The sequence below is a fragment of the Impatiens glandulifera genome, chromosome 9 (assembly GCF_907164915.1).
Source record: "Impatiens glandulifera chromosome 9, dImpGla2.1, whole genome shotgun sequence".
Classification (NCBI taxonomy): Eukaryota; Viridiplantae; Streptophyta; class Magnoliopsida; order Ericales; family Balsaminaceae; genus Impatiens; species Impatiens glandulifera.
In genome coordinates this window covers 19900304-19923611 of record NC_061870.1, presented here as the reverse complement: position 1 = coordinate 19923611, position 23308 = coordinate 19900304, and the positions used below count along the sequence as shown (strand labels likewise).

General features: G+C 28.4%; 1 protein-coding gene across 1 annotated transcript; it reads left to right on the top strand.

Moving 5' to 3' along the window:
* Positions 1-5882: 5882 nt before the first annotated feature.
* Positions 5883-9495, top strand: LOC124915293 (guanine nucleotide-binding protein subunit beta-like). The gene is made up of 6 exons (XM_047455987.1): positions 5883-6236; positions 6339-6433; positions 7751-8175; positions 8429-8786; positions 8967-9080; positions 9200-9495. Exons 1-6 carry the CDS (start codon positions 6119-6121, stop codon positions 9233-9235), a joined length of 1146 nt encoding a protein of 381 aa, XP_047311943.1. The 5' UTR covers positions 5883-6118; the 3' UTR covers positions 9236-9495.
* The last annotated feature ends 13813 nt before the right edge of the window (positions 9496-23308 follow it).

Here is a 23308-nt window from a genome sequence, read left to right as displayed (position 1 = left end):
AATTTAAAAATGATAATACAAATAATGCATCATAAATCATAATAAAAACATGTGAAATAAAACATGTGGCCTGCGTTGTCATGTGGAAAGAGAGAAGTCTGCCAACTAAGAATCACAATATTAAATAATTTCACACTATTTGACAATTTCAAATGGACATTTACGTCACAAAACCTATTTTAGATGGTGTACACACGGAGGAGTGATAGAGGGGGAATTTAGTGAGGGAATTTGGTGAGGGAATGACGTGGCATCACCTTCATTGGTTGGAAAATGTAAAAGTAAGAGGAAAGAGAGAAAAGAGAGAAATTATTTAATTTTTTCAGCGAATAAAATTATGCCACGTCATTCCCTCACCAAATTCCCTCACCTAATCATTTCTCGTACACACGTGAGATTAATTTTAAATAATTTAATATTTAATCTATTATAAGATTATCAATCAAAATAGGATTTATTATTATTTTTTTTATTCTCTTATAATATTTTTAATAAAAATATTTTATATTTACTTTGGAGACAATGATGGCTATGGTTATATGAGAGGTTTTTTCAATTAAAATTAATTTAATAAAAAAATAAGTTATTTGAGTTTTTAATTAATTTAATTATTATAATATATTTTTATTTAAATTTTGAATTTTGTAAAAGTAAAATATAATTATTTTGATTGAATTGAATTAATTGATAGTAAAAAATAGAAATAACAAGATTCAGAGGACACAAAATTAACTTTTTCCAAATAGATTTTGTTTTGAAATGACTAATAGAGATGAAAGAGCTCTTTTAACACAGTTAATTATATCATCTAAAGACATTGTAAGGTAGTTTTTTTAAAATATTAATATTACTTTTCTAATGTGATTTCGAAGAGAATTTATAAGAGAATACGAAAAAATGATGTTGCATTATTGGTTTAAAAATTTAATAATTTTTTCTCTAGTCATTTCTATTCACATTATTTTATTTTTTCAGTCAATAACATGATAATATAATATTTCTCTCTTTTATTCTTTTTCTCAATTTATCTCCTCTTATCACTCTTTTCTTTATTATGAAAATATTTTTGGTTAGATTTCTTATTTTAAGTCTTGTATGAAATTTTGTTATTTTAAATAATTTTATTCGTTTAGATTATAAAAAAAAAAAATTTATTTTAGTAAAAATATTTAAATTATATTGATATAAGACAAAAAAAAAATATTTTAGTGATAATTTGAATAATGTGATTTATAAATAGACGTATAATATTTTAATAGCATAACCAAGAAAATTTAATATAAAATTAGCTGAGAAATAAATGTTTCCTCAAAGTTCAAGGGCTCATTTTGACAATTTTCTCCAAAGCTGTTTGATGTGAATATTTTAGGGATTTCATGAATTTTTTATTCATTATTTTAGATATTCATTTTTTATCATTCTAACTATTAAATTCTTTTTTTTATGACTAAAAGTTTAAAATATATTTATTTTATTTTTATTAAATATTAAATATTAAAATACATTTTACTAAATGAAAACTTAAATACCATTTTTTTATTAAACAATATTTTTTTAAATAAAATTCCAAAAAAAAAGCTCTTATTTAAAAAGACGTGCATGTCATGATCATGTGGACTTTGTTGCCCACATCCTATTTCACCTTTATCTTGTTCCTGACAAATCATTTGAATTTATAGTATAATTGTATAAAAAAAAAATGTGATAAAGTATATAGCCCGCAAATATACCTAATCATTTAACTAAATGTAAAATTTATCGTTTGACAGACTCAAAACCAAAAACTTAGGGTTAATATCCGCAGCTAGACTAGAAGAGGGGATATCATAAAATTGTATAATATTGTATTGGAAAAGATATTTTATTATTTTCAAATAATTAAATAAAATGAATTCTTTGATTTAACTTATAAGTTGGGCTTATCCGCATTTAATAAATTTAATAATTTGATTAAATGAAAAAATGTTAATTTTAATTTAGTATAAACAAGTGTAACTCAAAATTTATTTTTAATTTATAATTTTTTTTAATTTATAATTTAGTTGATATGTATATTACTTTTATATTTATTATATTATTTATATTTTAAATATATATTTATATATATTTAATTATTATTATAATTTATGAATTAAATGAGATATTGATACCTTTAAATATATATATATATATTAATTTAAATATATATTCTTATTTTTTAAATTAAACTATTTAAACATATATATATATATATATATATATTAATATTATTTATTATATCAATAATAAAAGGACAATTTATAATATTTTTTTTATGTAACTCAATTAAATAACATGTCTTCATTTATATTATCACATTGACGTGTATGTGTTTTTTTTTATAAAATATTATTATCATTAATAAGATTAAGTTAAGATTAAGATTAAGATGTATATATTTTTTTAAAACAAATATTATGTAGATATACAATTTTGATTAAACATGTTATATAAAAATTAATTTATAAGTATTTCTTAATATATAAAATAATAAATTTTAAATTGAATATATTAATTTTTTGAAACTAAAATAAATTAATCAAAGTTAAAATTAAGATAATAAAAAGCTTTAGTCATAAATTAAATGACTTTATAGTATATGACTAAAATAATATTCTTATATTAAGTAATAATTTTTTTTTTGATAATTAATACATAAAAAATTATAAAAAAAATCAAATAAATTATAAGACCAGTTAAACAAAAACAATAAATCATTTAAAATAAATTCTAAATCAAACTAGTCCTAAGTTCCTAACTCTAAATCAAACTAACCCATTATAAGATTTAAAAAAAAAATAGAGTGAAAATATTAGAGGGATAAAAATAACTAATATATAATGATGCTTAATTTTGAAAGTGTCCAGATTGTCGGGTCGAGAATTGTGGTTAATTTGGATATATAGTAAGAGTAAATTGATACTTAGGTCGGATTTTGGATTGACCCGCCCATAAACTTAAAACGGTTAAAAATAAAATTAAAAATGTTATAGATATGTTTCGAACTCGCAACCTAACAAAAACAAATACAACTTTTTAACCAATTATACTAATAACAATTTATATTTTTAATTCAACACGAAATTTGATAAACACGTGACGTTGTAACAATATAAGTTCAACTTTTTAACTAACAAATATATATATATATATATATATATATATATATATATATATATATATAATGATGCTTAATTTTGTAAGTGTCCGGATTGTCGAGTCGAGAGCTGTGGTTAATTTGGATATATATATATATATGTGAAAATAAATAGATACTTTGGTCGGATTCTAAGTTGACCCGTTCATAAACTTAAAACGGTTACAAATAAAATAAAAAATGCTATAGGTATATTTTGAAATCTCAACCTAACAAAATAATTATAATTTTTTAATCAACTAGGCTAATAACACTTTTTATTTTTAATTCAACACCAAATTTGATAAACGCGGAAAGTTGTAACAATATATTTTTATCTCACGATGATCATCCTAGTTCATTCTAGTACTCAATCAACTTTTAATTAGGCTAGATTTTAGTTACTTTTCCATTTTATTAATTAGTTTTTAATTAACTATTAATTAAGAATTCAATTATATTTTTTCATAAATATAAAACTAAGATTTGTAAACCAATTATAAATCAATAAAAAAATAACAAATCATTCAAACATTAAGTTATAACTCTATTTTCTATTTGTATGAAGAACAATAATCAATTTGTTTTCCATATTTCAACTGATGAACTAGGGTTGGTTTGGAGATGACAATGAGTACTCGATGGTCGGATTTAGATATTTTAAATTGGGATAGAGGATATAAAGTGAAAATGATTATCCAACGGGTTTGGGGTCGAAAATGGAGAATGTGTGAAACCCAAACCAAATACCCGAAATATTAATATATATATATATTAAAGTTTAAAATGACTTTTTAAATTACACATCATTACACTCATTATAAATTTACAATAAATATATTATTTATTTATCATACCCACACCATTATCATTTCAACTAGTATGTAGCCCGTACATTTGCACGAGTAATTATATAAAAATCGAGAAAAAAATTACGGTAAAAATGTAATAGCATTTTTAATTTACTCACATATATATATCCAAATTAACCACAACTCTCGACCCGACAATCCTAATATTTTGAAATATATATATATATTAGTTAGTTAGAAAGTTGAACTTATATTGTTAAAACGCCCCGCGTTCATCAAATTTGGTGTTTAATTTAAAATGTAAAGGTTTATTAATCTAGTTGGTTAAAAAGTTGTACTTGTGTTTGTTAGGTTGCGAGTTTGAAACATACTTATAGCATTTTAATTTTATTTTTAATTGTTTATGGGCGGGTCAATCCACAGTCCGGCCAAATTATTCATTTACTCTCACATATAACCACAACTCTCGACCCGACAATCTGGACACTTTGAAAATTAAGTATCATTATATATATATATATATATATATTTCTCTTCCTCACTTAATCTTTCATTTATTTAATAATAACATAGTTTATCAATCTACTCTCTTCATTTCTTATTTTCAACTTTAACATTCATTCAAGTTTCTTCAACATTTTCTTTAATTTTGGTTGAACTTCAAGTATAATAACAATAAAATTGTTATATTTTGTTGAACTTCTATAATTTAATGATGTAAATAAATAATGTTTTCATTTTTATTTTTTATATATTAGAAAATAATATATATAAATTCATATTTTCATCGGTTAATGGGGTACTCGTCGAGATCGAGTACTCGATGAATCGAGGATGATGATAGAATAGAGATACCCATCAGGATTAAGGCCGTGTAATAAAATAAAAAACTGGTTCGAGAGGATTCCGTTACCATCCCTAAGTTGATCCGACCAACCCAACAACCATTTGGTACTTTCAAACACAATCCAACTTTGTTCTAAGGCCTTGTTCTTGTAAAGTTTTTTATTTAATCTATACCAAATCACTTTTCTAATCAATCACTTTTTACCAATCACATCACTCATTTCATTAACCAAAATACTAAAATACCCTCTATTTTAAATTATTATTTTTTATTTTATTTATATATATCAATACCCTTTAAGTTTTTTTACCAAAAATAATCATTATTTTTTCAAAATCATCAACCATCATTATTTTTCTCTCTCTCCAGGTTATTCAAATAACCTCAATCCGAACAAGGCCTAAGTCACTTGGGATATCCCATTTCCAAAATAAATCACTAATCTCATTTTTAAAATTTTAAAACTTTTATAATGAATAAATTAAACAATAGATAAAAGTTAAAAAAAACTAAATAATAATACATATGAAAATAATCTACTAAAAGTAAAAAATAATTACCTTATTTTAAGTGAAATTTTACAACATAAAAAGTATTACAAAGAGTATTATATATATTTTTAATTCTATAATTGATAAAGTTAATCAATATATCCAATCTAAGCCATTAAAATAAGCTATTAAAATAATTTTTATTTTAATTGAAATTTCACAACTAAAATGCATCAAATAAAAGAAATTGATATAATAAATATTTATAAACTAATAATACTAAATATTTGTCCAAAATTGAAACATTTCGAACCAGAATTTTATTTCGGCTTCATTAGAATGAAGAGGCGTCATTGAGTGAAGTTTCATTCGCTTCACTCGCCTCCTTTCCGCTTCTGATGAACCCGAAATGAAATTCGGGTTTCGGTTCTCTCTTCTTTTCTCCCCGGAGTTGAAGGGTTAGAATTTGGCTGTGATGATAATGTGGAGTTGGCTGGGACCCTGTATACCTATAATCACACCTTATATTGGACACGTCAGATCGGCGGCTCTAGTCAAACATTTTGCAAAACTTTTTGCCTCCCCTCCCCATTTTCTCGTCTTTCTCATTTCAACTTCTCTCTCTTCACTCTCAAAGATCACATTTACCCTTTCTAGTTCCAGTCCGGAGCACCTCCAAAAACCTACACCGGCCGGCCGATCGACAGTCTCTCCGGTATTAACCGGAAGGTGAATTTCGCTAATAATCGATTTGTATCATTACCGCACACAAATCAAGCTAAATTTGCAGGCGTTTTATGGACATTACCATATAATGACCGAGAATACGTCCGTTGTGGAGTTGAGAGAGCGGCACGTGTCCGCTGTGGATACTGTAAACACTCTCAGAGAACGATTGAGACAGAGGCGACTTCAGCTTCTAGATACAGATGGTTGAGCTTCGATCATTTCATTTTTGGATTTTCTTTTGTTAGCAGATGATTGCACTTGTTAATCAACTGAGATCTGTTATTTGTTCCGTTTAATTTTTACAGTTGCTGCATATTCTGAATCGCAAGGGAAGACTCCGGTCAGATTTGGTCCGACCGATCTGGTCTGCTGTAGGATTTTGCAGGGGCATACTGGAAAGGTTAAATTTTTGTCCTCATTTCAACTTAGTGTTTTTTGTATGATTGTTACTAATGATGAAATGCGGACACAATAACTTTGAATAATCCTTTAGTGTTATCAATTTAGGGTTTGTAACATTCATTTGAGAAAGGGGAAGACTTAGAGATAAACTTCCTTCATATTAATCAAAAGGATATGTCAGAACTATGATCCTATTGAGTATTGATACAACTACTAATGGAAAGAAATCAATAATCTGAAAGACTAACATAATTATCTTAAACAACTAAATAGTTAATTACTAATTGTCTAATACTTCTAATTAACCAAACCACGAGTCATCATCGCATGATTGACCCTTCGAAACCCTAATTTCTATTTCGAAACGATTTAATCCACATTCTAATTTAGTTGGTAATCTACTTCAAATCCAAATCTAATTGTATGATCTGGAAAATTTCTTGAAAATGGTACTAGTATTAATCATTATCCATATAAGAGCAACAAATAGATCATGTCATAACAACATCAATGTGTGTTTTTTATTTAATTTTGTTTTTACCAAAACCATCATGAGCCAAAAGACTAATTGAAAATATACTTTATAAGATTATCTCATCAAGGATGGTAAAGACCTTTCAACTAGAGATGTTTACACCCTTTAAGAAAGATGAGAAATGTGAAAAATAATCTTGATTAAGACTTTTCCTATTTAAGTTTAGTTGTTGTCACTCACTCACCCAACTAACCTTGAATATCTGGAAAATATATCCCAAACAATTTATACCGAAGGGACAAAAAAACAACATATGAAGGATTGATTGTTCAGATTGCTCACACAATCAACATCTATTAAAGAAAGGAATGTTTTTTTCCTATTGTATTTATGATTTGGATGATGGTTCATGCATCTATTGATTTGTCTAGGCATTCAATGAATTTGTTTTGCTTTAGGTTTGAGCATGGATCAACATCGCACCTCTCCAGGTTCAGGGCGTTTCTTAGTTATGAATGAATGAATGTTTTTTTTACTGCTGTGGCTCTTTAGAGAAAATCAATTACCATTGCTGTTTCAATGATGATTATCCAACATAACGGAGAATAAGGTTTTGATGGGCCAATCACGTGAGGACACGTGGTTTTAAAATTAGAAGTATAAGACAGAATAAAAAGTATGATAACTGCCTGAAAAAAGAGATTAAGTTCTAAAGCTTTCTTCTTTTAAGAGTAAAATATAAAATAATCTTAGTTTCTATAGTTTCACAAGATCTTTATTACATAAACTCCTTTTAAGAATTCAATTTCTATAGTTTCTAACTCCAAATTTCATTTTCAGGTATACTCACTAGACTGGACGCCTGAAAGGAATCGCATAGTGAGTGCATCCCAAGATGGAAGACTGATTGTGTGGAATGCTCTCACTAGCCAGAAAACTCATTCAATAAAATTGCCATGTGCTTGGGTAATGACATGCGCATTCTCACCAACCGGGCAAACTGTTGCTTGTGGAGGCCTCGACAGCGTATGCTCCATCTTCAATCTGAATTCCTCAACTGAAAAGGATGGCATTCTGCCTGTTTCAAGAACCCTAAGTGGGCATAAGGGTTATATCTCTTGCTGTCAATATGTTCCTGACGAAGATACACATCTGATAACCAGTTCTGGCGACAAAACTTGCGTTTTGTGGGATATAACCACCGGATTGAGAACTTCTGTTTTTGGAGGTGAATTTCAGTCTGGCCATACTGCTGATGTGACGAGGTGCGTTTTTTTCTTTTTGAATACTCTGAAATAGTCTGCTTATGTTTTTTTGTATAAAACCCTTACAATAATATCCCCATCTAAAAGCTAAAATCCCAAAATTCAAAAAACCTAAAGAGTTCGATACATTTCCAATCCTGAAAAGTTCCAAATGAAATTAAAAAATCCATCCAATCACATCCAAACCATGCGTTTTTATTTATTTATTACTAGGAAAGGAGATTCTTTTAACTTTTTTTTATTGGATTCTCAGTGTGTCAATCAGCGGAGCAAACTCAAAAATGTTTGTGTCTGGTTCTTGTGACTCCACTGCTCGATTGTGGGATACTCGAGTTGCTAGTCGAGCGGTTAGGACATTTTATGGACATGAGGCAGATGTCAGCACTGTTAAGTTTTTCCCTGACGGTAACAGATTTGGAACGGGATCTGATGATGGCACTTGCAGATTATTTGATATTAGAACAGGGCACGAGATCCAAGTTTATAACCAACCACACGAGGGAGGTGAAAATCCTCAAGTGACATCCATAGCATTCTCCATATCAGGAAGGCTTCTCTTTGCTGGGTACACTAATGGGGATTGCTATGTATACGACACTTTATTGGCTCAGGTACTTCCTCAGGTTGTTTGATCTTGGGTTATATGATGGAAAAGTGGATTAGTTGAGATTATTTGGGTTAAGTTACTATAATGTTCTTTTGTATTAAAATTTTATCGGGTATTTTGATGGTTGAAAGGATATGCAATATGATAAATAATTTTCTTATGTTTGTGTCCTTCGGTTGGTTAGGTTGTGTTGAACTTGGGAAGTCTCCAAAGCTCTCATCAGAATCGAATCAGCTGTTTGGGTTTGTCTGCTGATGGAAGCGCCTTATGTACAGGAAGTTGGGATACAAATTTGAAGGCGAGTATTTTATTTGTTTATACTTTGAGAAGCTATAAAAAAGGGGAATTGTTATATATATGTGTGGTTTGTAACCAGATTCACTAATCTGAGTCTGTTTCTTTATTCTCTTCATGTAGATTTGGGCATTTGGTGGAAACAGGCAAATTATTTGAATGGTATTTTCAAGTGGATTTTCTTCCCAACTTAACAGTGGAAGTCGATATATAAGTGGTGATTTCCTTGAAACGTAAAATGCTTTAATGGACGATTGTTTGTAGCGAGAATCTCGGGCTTAGTATATCTGGTAAGTGTATTTTCCTGCTTTTTATGGTGTTGGGTATCAGCTTATTTAGATTTCTTTGGTCCAGTGTGAATACTAACTTGAATTATGACAAATTGTGTGTTTTCAATAACTTATCTAATTTTATCACACTTGTGTTAATAAGTTCGCTTCCATATATGGTTTCTTTCTGGCCAAGGATCCATGAATTCTCACAGCTTGTGCCTTTTCTTTTTATCAAAATGCCTGCTGACTCAACCGTTTCGGTTTAAAATAAACATCCTTATATAACTACTTTCGGATCTGAATCTGCTGCTCTTGCAGCCTACTTACTTTTGGGTTTAAGTTGTTTTCCTAAAAAAATATTGTAACCTAGAGCCAAAAAGGTGATTAGGCAAAGTAGGTGGGCTGTGAAAGTAGCAAATTAGGATCCGAAATTAGAGAAGCAAATTAGAATCCGAAATTAGAGAAAATGATATTAACTAAATTGAACAAGAATGTTAATTAGATATTCTTTATTGTACGTTATCTTTGTTTTTTTTGTTTTTAATTAGATATTCTAGAATTGTTTTTGTTTAATTCTTTTAATTAAAGTTAGAGTTTGTCTGGTTTTAATTGTCAATTTAATTAAAGTTAGAGTTCGTCTAGTTTTAATAATTGATAATTTTTCACACTTTTAGATTTTTAATGAAACGAAGTTAAGCTGTTTTTAAAAAAAGTAAAAATAAAATAACGGATCATCTCAAAACATGAGTAATAGTGTGAGGAATAAAGGATATAAGTGCAGTTTTGATTTATAAAAAAGTCTTAGATAATTGCAAACAAATGTAAATAAAAAGATTCGTATGTGTTAAAAAATAGATAAATACTAGACAAACATAAAATTGTATATTAAAATGTAAAAAAAACCATGGATATAGGTGGTACGGTTAAACAGGCTGTTCTATTATTATTATTATTATTATTATTATATATATTTTTTTTAATAAACTGACCAAACTAGGAGTGTTAGTTCAACAAATGGATAAATTAGTCTATAGTCGGTTTCTCATTAATGATAACGGTTAATTAAAATTATTTAAATAAAATTATTAATATCACTTTAATTATTTAAATTTAGTTTCAATAACTAAATCTCATTAAATTGAATAATTTAATTATCAATTATAATTTTAAAGTACTTTTTTATTTTTATTTTTGTGATATTTAAATTATTAATACAATTAAAATATTTAATAACTTCAATGATCTAGCTTTTTATTAAAGAATATTTTGTTACAATTTATTCTATATTATATTATTTTCATATAACCCTGCATTAAACAATGTAGGGTACAAGATTAAGGATGATATCCTGTTTTTTATTTTGGAAATTTTTTTAATATCATACCCGTTCAGTTTCGGAAAATTCTTATGGAGCACCATTTATAAAATATTTTAAAACAAATAAAAAGTTATACAATACAATTATATAAACGTATTTTAAAATAATATATATATTTTAATATATTAAAATTTTATATTATTAAAAAAAAATAAACTATATAGATGATTTCATATATTTGATTGTGTTTATAGTCTTCGGATAAAATTGAGATGAAGCGAGAAACACAAATACAATTTCCGCCCCATCCCCGTTCAGTTTTGGGGGAAATTAGTCCAAACGTGACAATTCGTTTCGATTATCGTGGGACGATTTCAACGACACAAGTCCAAAATCTTGAAATCAAAATGGCTTCTAAATTATTATTTTTTTTGTTTCTTAATAAATTAAGATGATTTTCATTTTGATTCACTCAATGTAAAAATAATAGTTGAATTTCACTTTTAAATATGATAATTGTTGAAGAGCTATGAGTCTTAGATTTGACAATTTATTGTGCTTCTCTTCAGTGATATTTTTTTATCTTTTTTTTTTATCATTCATATCATCTTTTATGGTTTCAATTTCTACATATTTGAACCAACCAATCTCTCCACTCAATCTGTTCATTCTTCTCAAATCACACTAATGTGGTCCCGATTTACCATACAAAATAAGTTGACATTTTCAAAATGCTTTTAAAAAAAAGTCAACCACTCCAATTAATCAAATATTCTATGTTATGCTTATAATAAATAATTGGTCATTTTAAGATTAGAGTTATAAACGAGTTGAGCTAAGTCGAACAGTTTTAAGCTTGAGCTTGACTCGTTTAACATATATTTGGGTTCGAGTTAGGCTCAAGTTCGGTTCAAATTTTTATATTAGAGCTCAGTTCGTATGTATTTAATTGAGCTCACGAGATGTTTGAGCTCGACTCTTTTAGAGCTTGTTTATAATTAGTGGAGCTCGTTTAGAACTTGTTTACAATCTAGAATAGGTTTCCCCTTAGGTGATGTCTTTTTTGGGTTATTAAAGTATTAATTTATTAATAAATATTAAATATTTTGAAAAGATTATAAAATCAATAAAAGAAGAATAAATATTTAACGTGGTTCACCAAGATAAAATTTGATTACATCCACTCAAAATATAGAATATTATTGAGGAGATAAAACATATATTATATCGTGATAGTCGAGACTCGAGAGTTATGACACAAATTTATATAGTATTTGGTCCCCAAAACCATGACATTTACAAAATTGGATTGAAAACGATACTCTTAAGGTAAAAACTTCAACTTTCTAAAATGTCTAGTTCTAGATTTAAATAAGCTCAAATAGATAAAAGTTTCTTAACAGATATATTAAACCAGATTTTAAATCACCATATAAAACGAACATGTTTACAAACTTATAAACGAGTTTTAAAAACATTTTAATAAGCCTCTAAACAAATATGTTTGCGAATTGACGAGCTGAATATCTAAAAACTCTAATTTTACTCGTTTAAATTTTCAAGCTTTTCAGCAAATTCAGGTTAAAAAATATAAACACCTACTATCTAATCATTCAAAGATTATTCATTCAAACATTTTATAAAAATATATATATATATATATATTTTAGAATTACATATAAAAAATATCAATCAAAGATTAAAAAAAGTATAAGACAATATTTTTTATCTTATATTTTTTAAATATTATATAATAATAATGAATCAAACATATTTACGTTAAATATAAATATGACATTTTATTAATAACACATTATGATATGTATAACCACGGAACACATGGTTTAGGACTTTTGAAATTAATTATAATTATTTTATTCAAATTTGAATAATATGAAGATTTGCGTTAATCAAATAATAATTTAATTATTTAAGAAATTCCTGTTTAATATAAATAATTTAAAAAGATTATTTATTTGAATAAAAGTCGTTAATTGATTATTGAAAAATCAATAAAAAGTGTACGTGTACAAACGTATTTACACTAGAGATTCGTTTTGGTTCAGAATTTGGTGATATTCGGGAAAAGGCTTTCTCGCTTCATCCTCCGTATCCGTTTAAAAAATAGTCTCTACTTATAAACTTAACTTTTAAAAATCGATTGTATAACATTTTACTTTTAACCGATTATTCTTTCAGTTTAAGTCATGCTTCTAGATTTTAGCGTTATTAATATTTTAATGCTGGTACATATTGCTAATGACAACTAGGAAGGAAAATACTTGAAATATGTCAGTCATTTAAAGGCATTATGGTTTAAACATAAATTCAAAACAAGCCTTTGTTAAAAAAAGAATTTGTGCAAATATTCGAAAAATATTTTGAAATATATTCTAATATCTTGGGATTTTTATAATATTGTTTGATGCCTCCAAATTATAAAAATAATTTTGTGTTTTGAAAAATGAAATCAAACATGCCTTAGGATTAGTGTTGATAGGATCGGTGTAACTAATAGAGACTAGGGTCTAGCTATTGATAACAACTTATGACAAACAATTCGATTTTAACTCTATTAGAAGTTAAAATCTGTTTCTATTCATCACAAATTCTTCGAACTCTTAAAACGGTTTCATGTGCGGAAGTGTTCGTCGGATTTGAAGATTTAAACCAATGAAAGATGAATGATAGAAAGTAAAGAACACATGGAGTTGTTTATGGATGTTCGGAGCAAACTCTCCTACGTCACCCCTTCTTCCACAATCGGAAGGATTTCACTAAACTCTTTGAATCAAATACAGTTTACTGAACTAACTAACACTCTGTTGAACAGAACAACCTCTGTTCAACTTACAATATTAAGAACAATATTCTCATGGCTAGATAGTGTTTTAATTCTTTTTATCTTGAGCTTGAATGATGTAGAAATTAGTAAGGCAAGAGTAAACTTTTTTGAATTGATCAACAAGTAAGCAAGTTCACTAGTTGACTCGTGAGAGATGCGTCCGTTGTCCTTGAGCATCTATTTGTAGTATAAGGACACCAACGGTCGAGTCTTCTTCATGGACACATGACAAGCATCCATTGGAAGGCCGCCCATAGGACAAGAGTACAACAGACTCTGAGCAAATGAATAATGGCTGTACCGAACTGGTAGTACGCCGAATATCCTCTCTGATATTGTCTTGCACTAGAGTAACCGTTGGAAGGACATTTGTGTATGTGGCGTTCGTTCATTTGATACAATTAGCTGGCTTGTCAGACTGCACAAGAGTGAGTGGAGTAGAGTAGTAGACAACTAGTTGATTGTGGGTAGACGTATGCTAACTTCAAACGGCTGCTGAAGCGAGGCATTAGACGTGCTTCATTAGACTGCCTAGTCTAATGAAGTTAGACGTCAACGCCTAATAGCGTGTTTCATTAGACTGACAAGTCTAATAGAGTTAGATTGCAACGTCTAACTATGCATCCCTTCAGACTTGTCTGAAGGAGTTAGACTTCAATGTCTAACTACGTTGCCCATTAGACTACCACGTCTAATGGAGTTAGACTTCAACGTCTAACTACGTAACACATCTTATTAGCCTGCTTAGACCACGTCTAAGTTAACCAAGTCTAATGCACCTGCACCGAAACAATTAGACAACTTAACTTTATTCATATTAAACATCATCAAAACTCAGTTGTTTAATATTTCATAATTTTCGTTAATTAACTCTTTACTTAGTTTTCCCCAACAATTTATTCTAAGTTAATTAACTCTTTACTTATTTTTTTCCAACAAATGTCATATGCTTTATTTTCATTTTTATTGGTCGGGGTTCGGGACCCTCGGTCGGACCCATCGGTCTAGGAAAAGAAGTCTCGATTGAGGTGCTAAGGACTCTTAGTCCTTGGCTAATATTATTAGTCGGGATGTAAAAACTACCGGTCTTAGGTTAGCCTTAGGCTAACTCTATCGATATAGGTTTGAGAGTTCTCGATCGGGGTCGAGATTCCTCAGTCATATGTTAGATTTTTTGGTCGGATGTAAAATTCATCGGTCATACCTTTCGGTCCTAGGTGAAGAACACCTGTCGAACCTCTCGGTCCTGGGTTAGGATTTTTCGGTCGGACCTCAAGAACATCAAAATTGTAGGTTTTGCAATTTTGATGGGAGCTTGGATTCTTCGGTCCAAAAGCCTGAGTAGCTTCACAAAGTTTCGAAGAACATTTAGAACATCATCCCAATGTATAAATCCATTTGGGTGATAATCGATTTGTTCAAACAGTTTGTGACAAAAAATCGGGTTTTTGGTTTTAAAGTTGTTTTGAAGTATAAGGAGCTAACAATAAGTTCCTTATTCTTGATTGATACTAAACAAGAATATTGAATGTTTGTTCGGACCAATTCAAGAACTCAAAAATTTCAATTAATTTGAAAATTTTGATTTTGATCAAACATGATTTAAACAGTTGTCCATCATCTTTAGAATCATGTTGGGAAGCTTTATGGACTGTGATCCTTGAAAATTATCCTCAAGAACAAAAAACCTGATTTTTGAATTTTAGAAATTCAAATTTGGGTTTTTCTATTTAAGGTTGATTGGTTGTTTCTAACCTAAATAGAAGCTTGGAAATGATCCTATGATCGATTTCTAATCATAAAATTCAATAACTATACAACATACAAGCTTATTCAATCTGAAATATAAAAATTTTAAATTAAAACTGGAAATATTAATTAGAGGGTGATTGAAATCTTAACAAAGATTGGAGATCATTCCTTAGACCTTAAGGAAGCTTTAGGGATACTCAAATCCAAGTTTTAAGGCCATACAGGAAATTTTGAAAAATCCAGAAGCTTGGAGCTTCATTGATTGATTTTTCATAATTTTTGATTTGAAGCTTGAGAGTTGATATATTGGTTTCATAATTTTTAAGGGAGAGACTATTTATAGCCTTCCTAAGTTGGTTGAGGGTTTCAAGTGGATCAAATCATCCAAAAGGCATTAATGATGTTTTGATCGTTCTTGGATCAACTTGCTGGAATAGACATGACCGCAACCTATTGATGTAGGGGAAATGATCACCGTGGTAGAGTGATCATTTTACATTTCGAATAAGTTGAAATGGTTGACCATGGACAAAGTTCCATCTTTGAAAAATCAAAGATGGATATGTTCTTATCCCTCCGACAATCGCGTCGAAGAAAATAACCACGGGTTAAAACGACGCTGATTCGAGGCTATTTGGCGAACACGGAACGCGCCGTTGAAATTCCGTCAGCGCTCGAATGCTCCGTTAGCGTTCTAGCTAACGAGCATTATTCAACCGGGTGCAGCACGAGCACGCGTTCCCTCAGTTGTAGTAGGCTACGCGGGCGCGTTGGATGACAATCTAGCGGACGGGGTTTCGACTTTAGCTTTCCTTCCTGATTTCGGCTACACCGAATTGCGATTTTATTTTTATTTTAAAACCTTAAAGGTTTGTTTGAAATTGAATTTTCTTTTACCCTCTTATCTTTAATTTTGATATTTTTAAATACACAAATATATATATTTTGTCAATTTTTTTATTTATTTATTTATTTATTTTTGCATATTTTCTAGTTAAATAAATAATTTTTGTGGAAGAACATTATGAGGTGAAAACCTCATGTACGGGAATAGAGTTTTGGAATAGCGAAGGTAATAGTTTCAAATTATTTATTTGATTCACTTGATTTTTTTTTTAAATTATTTTGAGATAAAATGAGTATAACATTTATTATAACTAATTTTAGTTTTGGCCATTACTTTTAATTAATTGAATTTAATTATTACACTAATTAATTTTAATTAATTGTTTAATTGAGTTTTTGGCTATGATTAATTATTTCAATTTTATTTATTTGAAAATAAATTAAAATAATTATTTTAATATTATAAATTACTTAATTAAATTTTGAGTGATTAGATATAATTTTTTTTCATAACATTTTTAATTAAAATATTTCATATTTATAATTTTTTAAATAAAACTATTATTTTCTAAAAAATAAATTGAATTTTTCTAACTTTTTACAAAATTTTCCAACATCAATATACATTTATTTTAATAAAAACAAATATAAGACAAAGTCTTTCAAATAATATTATATAATTATGTTAAATACAATTTTTTATAATAATTTTTGTTAAAATATTTTATACTTAACATTTTAAATTTTTTAATATAAAACTATTATTATTATTATTATTATTTATTTTAAAATTTTAAAATGTTTAATTTTAATTAATTTTTATAATTTTATTATTAATATATCATATTTAAAATCAATTATATAAAAATGATTATATTTTTATTAATTATTGTAATTATTATTAATAAATATTTTATTAAAATTTTATTAATTATATGTTATTTTAAATAATTCCTTAATATTATTTAAGTAAATGAAATAATTTCATTTAATAAATTAATTACAATTTTTATTATTATTATTTTATTATAATATATATATATATATAATATAATATAATTCTATTTCTAATTATAATAGATAAAGTTATTAGAGAAAAATAGACATTAGGCTACTAATCTAGAAAAATAATAATTCTTAAATATTTGGTAATTAAATCAATATGTATAATCACACTCATAAATCAAGCACCTCAATTTATTTTTTAATTCCTAAGTACAAAAAGAGAGATTAATTCGGGTAAATGATCACTCTAATTCTATTATTTTTATTATCAATAATTTCATCAATTAAATTATTTAAACTGTTTATATTTTATATTTTTTAAATGTTTAAATATAACAATAACAGTTATAATAATTTAATTCAAATAAAATTGATCAAACAAAGCTCACTAACTATAAATTATATTATTTAAATAATCCCATATTGAATTACAAGCTCTTAATGACCTAATTTGAAAATGATAAATATTTTTTTTAATTGCAGAAAATTAAAACATTATATTTGCAACAATATTTACGATAATTATTATTCATATTCAAAGCAAATAGTTGCACCCCTTCTATTTTCTATAATAAAAAATTATTTTGAACAATATTGTAGACACAATGGCATACCATATGATGATATAAAATCAAATAAATAGAAATAATAAAATGTGTATTAACAAGTTTAAAATTTTCATAAATAAAGATAAACTTAACAAAAACATAATAAAAAAAACCAACATTCAAAATGATATAATTTTTTATTCAATTAGTACAACATAAAAGATAGGTTGGAAGCTCGTTTTACATTGGAGAAATTTAATGAGGCCATTAAGGGGTTTAAAAGTGATAAAGCGTCGAATGTGACAATTTATTTTTGTTTTTTAAGAATGTGTGGCCTTTCCTTAAGACGGTAATTATGAAAGTAATTTATCATTTTTATCGATTTTCATAATTTGATAAGAGTTGGAACTCTACTTTGATATGTCACATGCGCAAAACTTCAAGAACTATTGATGTGAAGAATTTTAGGTCTATTAGTCTCGTTTCGCCATTATATAAGATTGTCGTAAAATGTTTGGTCAGCAAGTTATAGAGGGTGTTAGAGACAAACATATCTAATAATAGATGACGTTCATCACATGTCGTTAAATCTATGATGTCGTATTAATAGTCAATGAGTGCATTGACTCATCTAATTCAAGAGGTGAAAATGTGTTTTTGTCAAGTTAAACATCAAAAAAACTTTTGATCATGTTAATTGAGAGTTTTTATTTGATGTAATGTACAAAATGTGAATGAATGCGAAATGGACTGGTTAGCTTACATTTTATCTCTCGATGGTTAAGTTTTCTATTATTGTTAATGAGAGTGCTTAGGGATTTTCCGAGAGTTCTAAAGGGATCATACATGGTGATCCACTCTCTCATTTTTTGTTCTTTATTATTTTGAAAGCTATCTAAAAAATGATGGCTTTCGTAAAAAAATTCGGGACTCATTAGTGGAGTGAGTTGTGAGTCAAGAAGATATTCTTTTGCCATATCACATTTACTTTTCGTTGATGACACGTTTTGTATGGTTCAGACTACCTATAATAATTTTAAACACTTTCAGAATAATTTATTGTTATTTAGTGCATATTATGGTCTTCAAGTTAATCTTAATAAGTTTGTAATCACTAAAAATCTATTTATCTAATTTATAATATAAAATTATTATTTTGATTTATTTTTAACCAAATACAATCAAATTAATTAATCCCATGACCAAAACCAAATTAAAACAATTAGTTAAGATTAATTATTGTGATAATTAAACTAATTAATTAAGGGTAAAAGGCAACACAAAAAAAAATATTTGAGATAAATGTTATACTCATTTTATTTTAAAATAATTTTAGAATAACCAAGAGAACAAAAATAAATAATTTAGGATAAAATGTGGTACCCATTTCATTATCAAATATTATTTATTTAACACTAAAATATAAAAAAATGGCAAAATATTTGTCATATTTATTTTTATACTTTGTGTAGTTAAAATAAATCAATTTCAAACAAACCCTTCAACTTTAAAATAATGATAAATTAGTCATCCTGTGTCAAAATTGTGAAAAACAATTATGGCCAGCGCTAAGACCATTGGATGAGCGCTGAATTATCATCAAACACACTAAATGCGCCCGCATAGCCTGCTGCAATGGAGGGAACATGTGCCCGCGCCACACTCGATCAGCTAATCGAGCGTTAGCTTTGTTTGCCAAAACGCGATAGAACGGCCAAACGCGGACAAAACTCTAACTGACCGCTCCGCATCCGCTTTCTCACCCGAAATAATGTCGTTACATACACGAACGTCTTCTCCAATGCAACATCGGAGGGATCAGGATGAAGTCACATCCTTTGATTTTCCAAACTTGGAATACAACTGATAGTCAACTAAGTCAACTAATTTAAAAGCTGAAATAATCACACACTAATCCGGTGATAATTTCCTTACATTAATAGGGATGAATCATACCTATTCTGACAATTAGGATGAAGAACAACCAAAATATCATAATTGAATTTTGGCTGATTCAATCCACTTGAAGCCCACAACCAACTTTGGGAGGCTATAAATAGCCTCCCTAAACAAATCTGAAACTAAGAGATCAACTCTCCAACTTCAAATCGAATAACTCATAAATCCGCCATTAAAGCTTCAAGCTTTCGAATTTTTTGAAATCTTTTCATAAGGCCTTAAATCTTGGACCTGAGCATCCTAAAAGTTTCCTTATGGTCATAGAAGTGTTCTCCAATACTTGGTAAGATTCCAATCACTCTCTAATTCATATTTCCAATTTAAATTTGAAATTTTAATATTTCAAATTAGCATAAGCTTGTAGGATGTTTGGTTATTGAATTTTATGGTTGTAAATCAATCCTACGATCATTTCCAAATTTTCTGTTTAGGTTAGAAACAACCCATCAACCTTAAACAACAAAACCCAAATTTGAATTTTGTGAAATTCAAAAATTGGGTTTGCTATTATTGGGTTAATCCTTTTGGATCACAACCCTGAAAGTTTCCCAACATGATTGTAATGATGTTGGGTAACTATTTGAATCATGTTTGATCCATCCCGGTAATGTTTGATCAAAATCAAAAATTTCAAATTAATTAAAATTTTTGAGTTCTTAAATTGGTCCAAACGAACAACCAATATTCTTGTTTTGGTACCAATCAAGTATATAAGATATAAGGAAACTATTTGATAACTCATTTCTCCTCAAAACAACCTTAAAAATAAAAACTCGATTTTTGACTATAAACTGTTTTGAACGAATTGATCATCATCTAAGTCGATTGATAACTTGAAATGATGATATACATGTTCCAAGGAGCTTTGCGAAGCCACTCAGGCCTTTGGATCATAGAGTCCAAGCTTAATATTCTTGAGAACCGACAGGTCTGACCTAGCACCAAGAGATCCGATCGAAAAATCCTAACCCAGGACCGAGAGGTCTGACCAAGAAATTTGGTATGACCGACAGGTCTGACCGATGTTCTTGAGTTAGGACCGAGAGGTCCGACCAATAATTTTTATATCCAGAACTGAGCGGTCTAATCCGGGACCGAGAGGTCTAACCTAGGACAAAGGAATCTCGACCTCGACCGAGATTCCTAAACCTAAGACCGATAAAGCTAGCCTAAGGCTAACCTATGATCGATAATTTATAAACCCATACCGATAATCTCAGCCAAGGACCGAAAGTCCTTAACACCTCGACCAAGGCTTCTTAGCCCAGACTAAGAGGTTCGATCGAGGGTCCCGGACCCTGACCGACTAAAACGAACCCAAGGCTTAGGACCCCAATCCTAAGGACTGTTTGGTTCCCATTTTCAAAACCCAAAATTATTTTTGTAATTTTGGAACATCAAACTATTTTCTAAAAATCCCGAGAGATTAGAAAATGATTTCAAAATATTTTTGGGATAGTTCCACAAAAGAATATTTTCCAAAGACTTGTTTGAGATTTATGTTTAAACCTTAATGCCTTTAAATTTATTGATATTCTTTAAGTAATTTCCTTCCTAGTTCATCAGCAACAGGTACCAACATTTAAATATTGTTGTTATAATATTTTAACTAACGCTAAAACTTAGAAGCATGATTAGGACTAGAAGAATAACCGATTAAAATTAAAACTTTATACAACCGATTTTCAAAAGTCAAATTTATAAATAGAGACCGTTTTTAAAATGTATACGGAGGATGACGCACGAAAACCCTTTCTCGAGTATCACCAAACTTCAAACCAAAAAGAAACTATGGTAAAAAATACGTTTGCATACGTACATTTTTTTATTGATTTTTTGAAAATTAATGGCGACTCTGTCTTCAATAAATAATCTTTCAAATTAATTATTTTTAATTAATTTAAATAAATAATTTCATAAAAATTAAATTGTCTCTTGATTATCTTAAATCCCTAGATCATTCAAATTTGAACAATATTAATTATTTTTATATAATCTATATATATATAATGATGCTTAATTTTTAAAGTGTCCGGATTGCCGGGTCGAGAGTTGTGGTTAATTTGGATACTTGGGTCGGATTGTGGGTTGACCCATTTTTTAATTTAAAACGGTTAAAAATAAAATAAAAAATGCTAGAGGTATGTTTCGAACTTGCAACCTATCAAAACAAGTACAACTCTTTAACCAACTAGGCTACAAAGATTTTATATTTTAAATTCAACACCAAATTTGATATATGCGGGACGTTTTAATATTAATATAAGTTCAACTTTTTAACTAACTAATCTATATATATATAATGATGCTTAATTTTTAAAGTGTCCGGATTGCCGGGTCGAGAGCTGTGGTTAATTTGGATACTTGGGTCGGATTGTGGGTTGACCCATTTTTTAATTTAAAACGGTTAAAAATAAAATTAAAAATGCTAGAGGTATGTTTCGAACTTGGAACCTATCAAAACAAGTACAACTCTTTAACCAACTAGGCTACAAAGATTTTATATTTTAAATTCAACACCAAATTTGATAAACGCGGGTCGTTTTAATATTAATATAAGTTCAACTTTTTAATTAACTAATCTATATATATATAATGATGCTTAATTTTTAAAGTGTCCGGATTGCCGGGTCGAGAGCTGTGGTTAATTTGGATACTTGGGTCGGATTGTGGGTTGACCCGTTTTTAAATTTAAAACGGTTAAAAATAAAATTAAAAATGCTAGAGGTATGTTTCGAACTTGCAACATATCAAAACAAATACAACTCTTTAACCAACTAGGCTACACAGATTTTATATTTTAAATTCAACACCAAATTTGATAAACGCGGAACGTTTTAATATTAATATAAGTTCAACTTTTTAACTAACTAATCTATATATATATAATGATGCTTAATTTTTAAAGTGTCCGGATTGCCGGGTCGAGAGCTGTGGTTAATTTGGATACTTGGGTCGGATTGTGGGTTGACCCGTTTTTAAATTTAAAACGGTTAAAAATAAAATAAAAAATGCTAGAAGTATGTTTCGAACTTGCAACCTAACAAAAACAAGTACAACTCTTTAACTTTATATTTTAAATTCAACACCAAATTTGATAAATGCGGGACGTTTTAATATTAATATAAGTTTAACTTTTTAACTAACTAATATATAATGATGTTGAATAAATGAATACTTGGGTCGGATTGTGGGTTGACCCACCCATAAATTTAAAACGGTTAAAAATAAAATTAAAAATGTTATCCGTAATTTTTTTTTACGTTTTTATATATTATTACTCGTGCAAATGCACGGGCTAAATGCTAGTTAATTTTAAAGGCGGTAATGAATTATTAAAATATTTTAAAATAATGTTTTATTTTAAAACAGTGCCTGAAACACATATCATGTTTGAAATCATCGAGCATCGATCCACCCTAATCCCACGCACCGATAGCGTGAGAGATTCCTGGGGGCTACAAAGTCAGCCATCTTCTTTTCAAATTCTTTTTCGAATAAGAGAAAGATGAGGTTGGAAAATATGTTTGGGTTCAGAATTGATGGTCTTCCGTCAACATATTTTGGTATGTCATTAAGTGCTAAATTACGATCCATGGTCTCTTGGGACCCAATTATCACAAAAATAATATGTAAACTGTCTAGATGAAAAAGTAAAATAATATCGAAAGGAGGTCGGCTAATCCT

Excerpts from the sequence above, each read along its gene's own strand:
- LOC124915293 (XM_047455987.1), top strand. The coding sequence starts at position 6,119 with ATGACCGAGAATACGTCCGTTGTGGAGTTGAGAGAGCGGCACGTGTCC. Across the intron at positions 6,434-7,750 it reads TGCAGGGGCATACTGGAAAG|GTATACTCACTAGACTGGAC; the intron begins GTTAAATTTTTG and ends TTTCATTTTCAG. Across the intron at positions 9,081-9,199 it reads GTTGGGATACAAATTTGAAG|ATTTGGGCATTTGGTGGAAA; the intron begins GCGAGTATTTTA and ends CTCTTCATGTAG.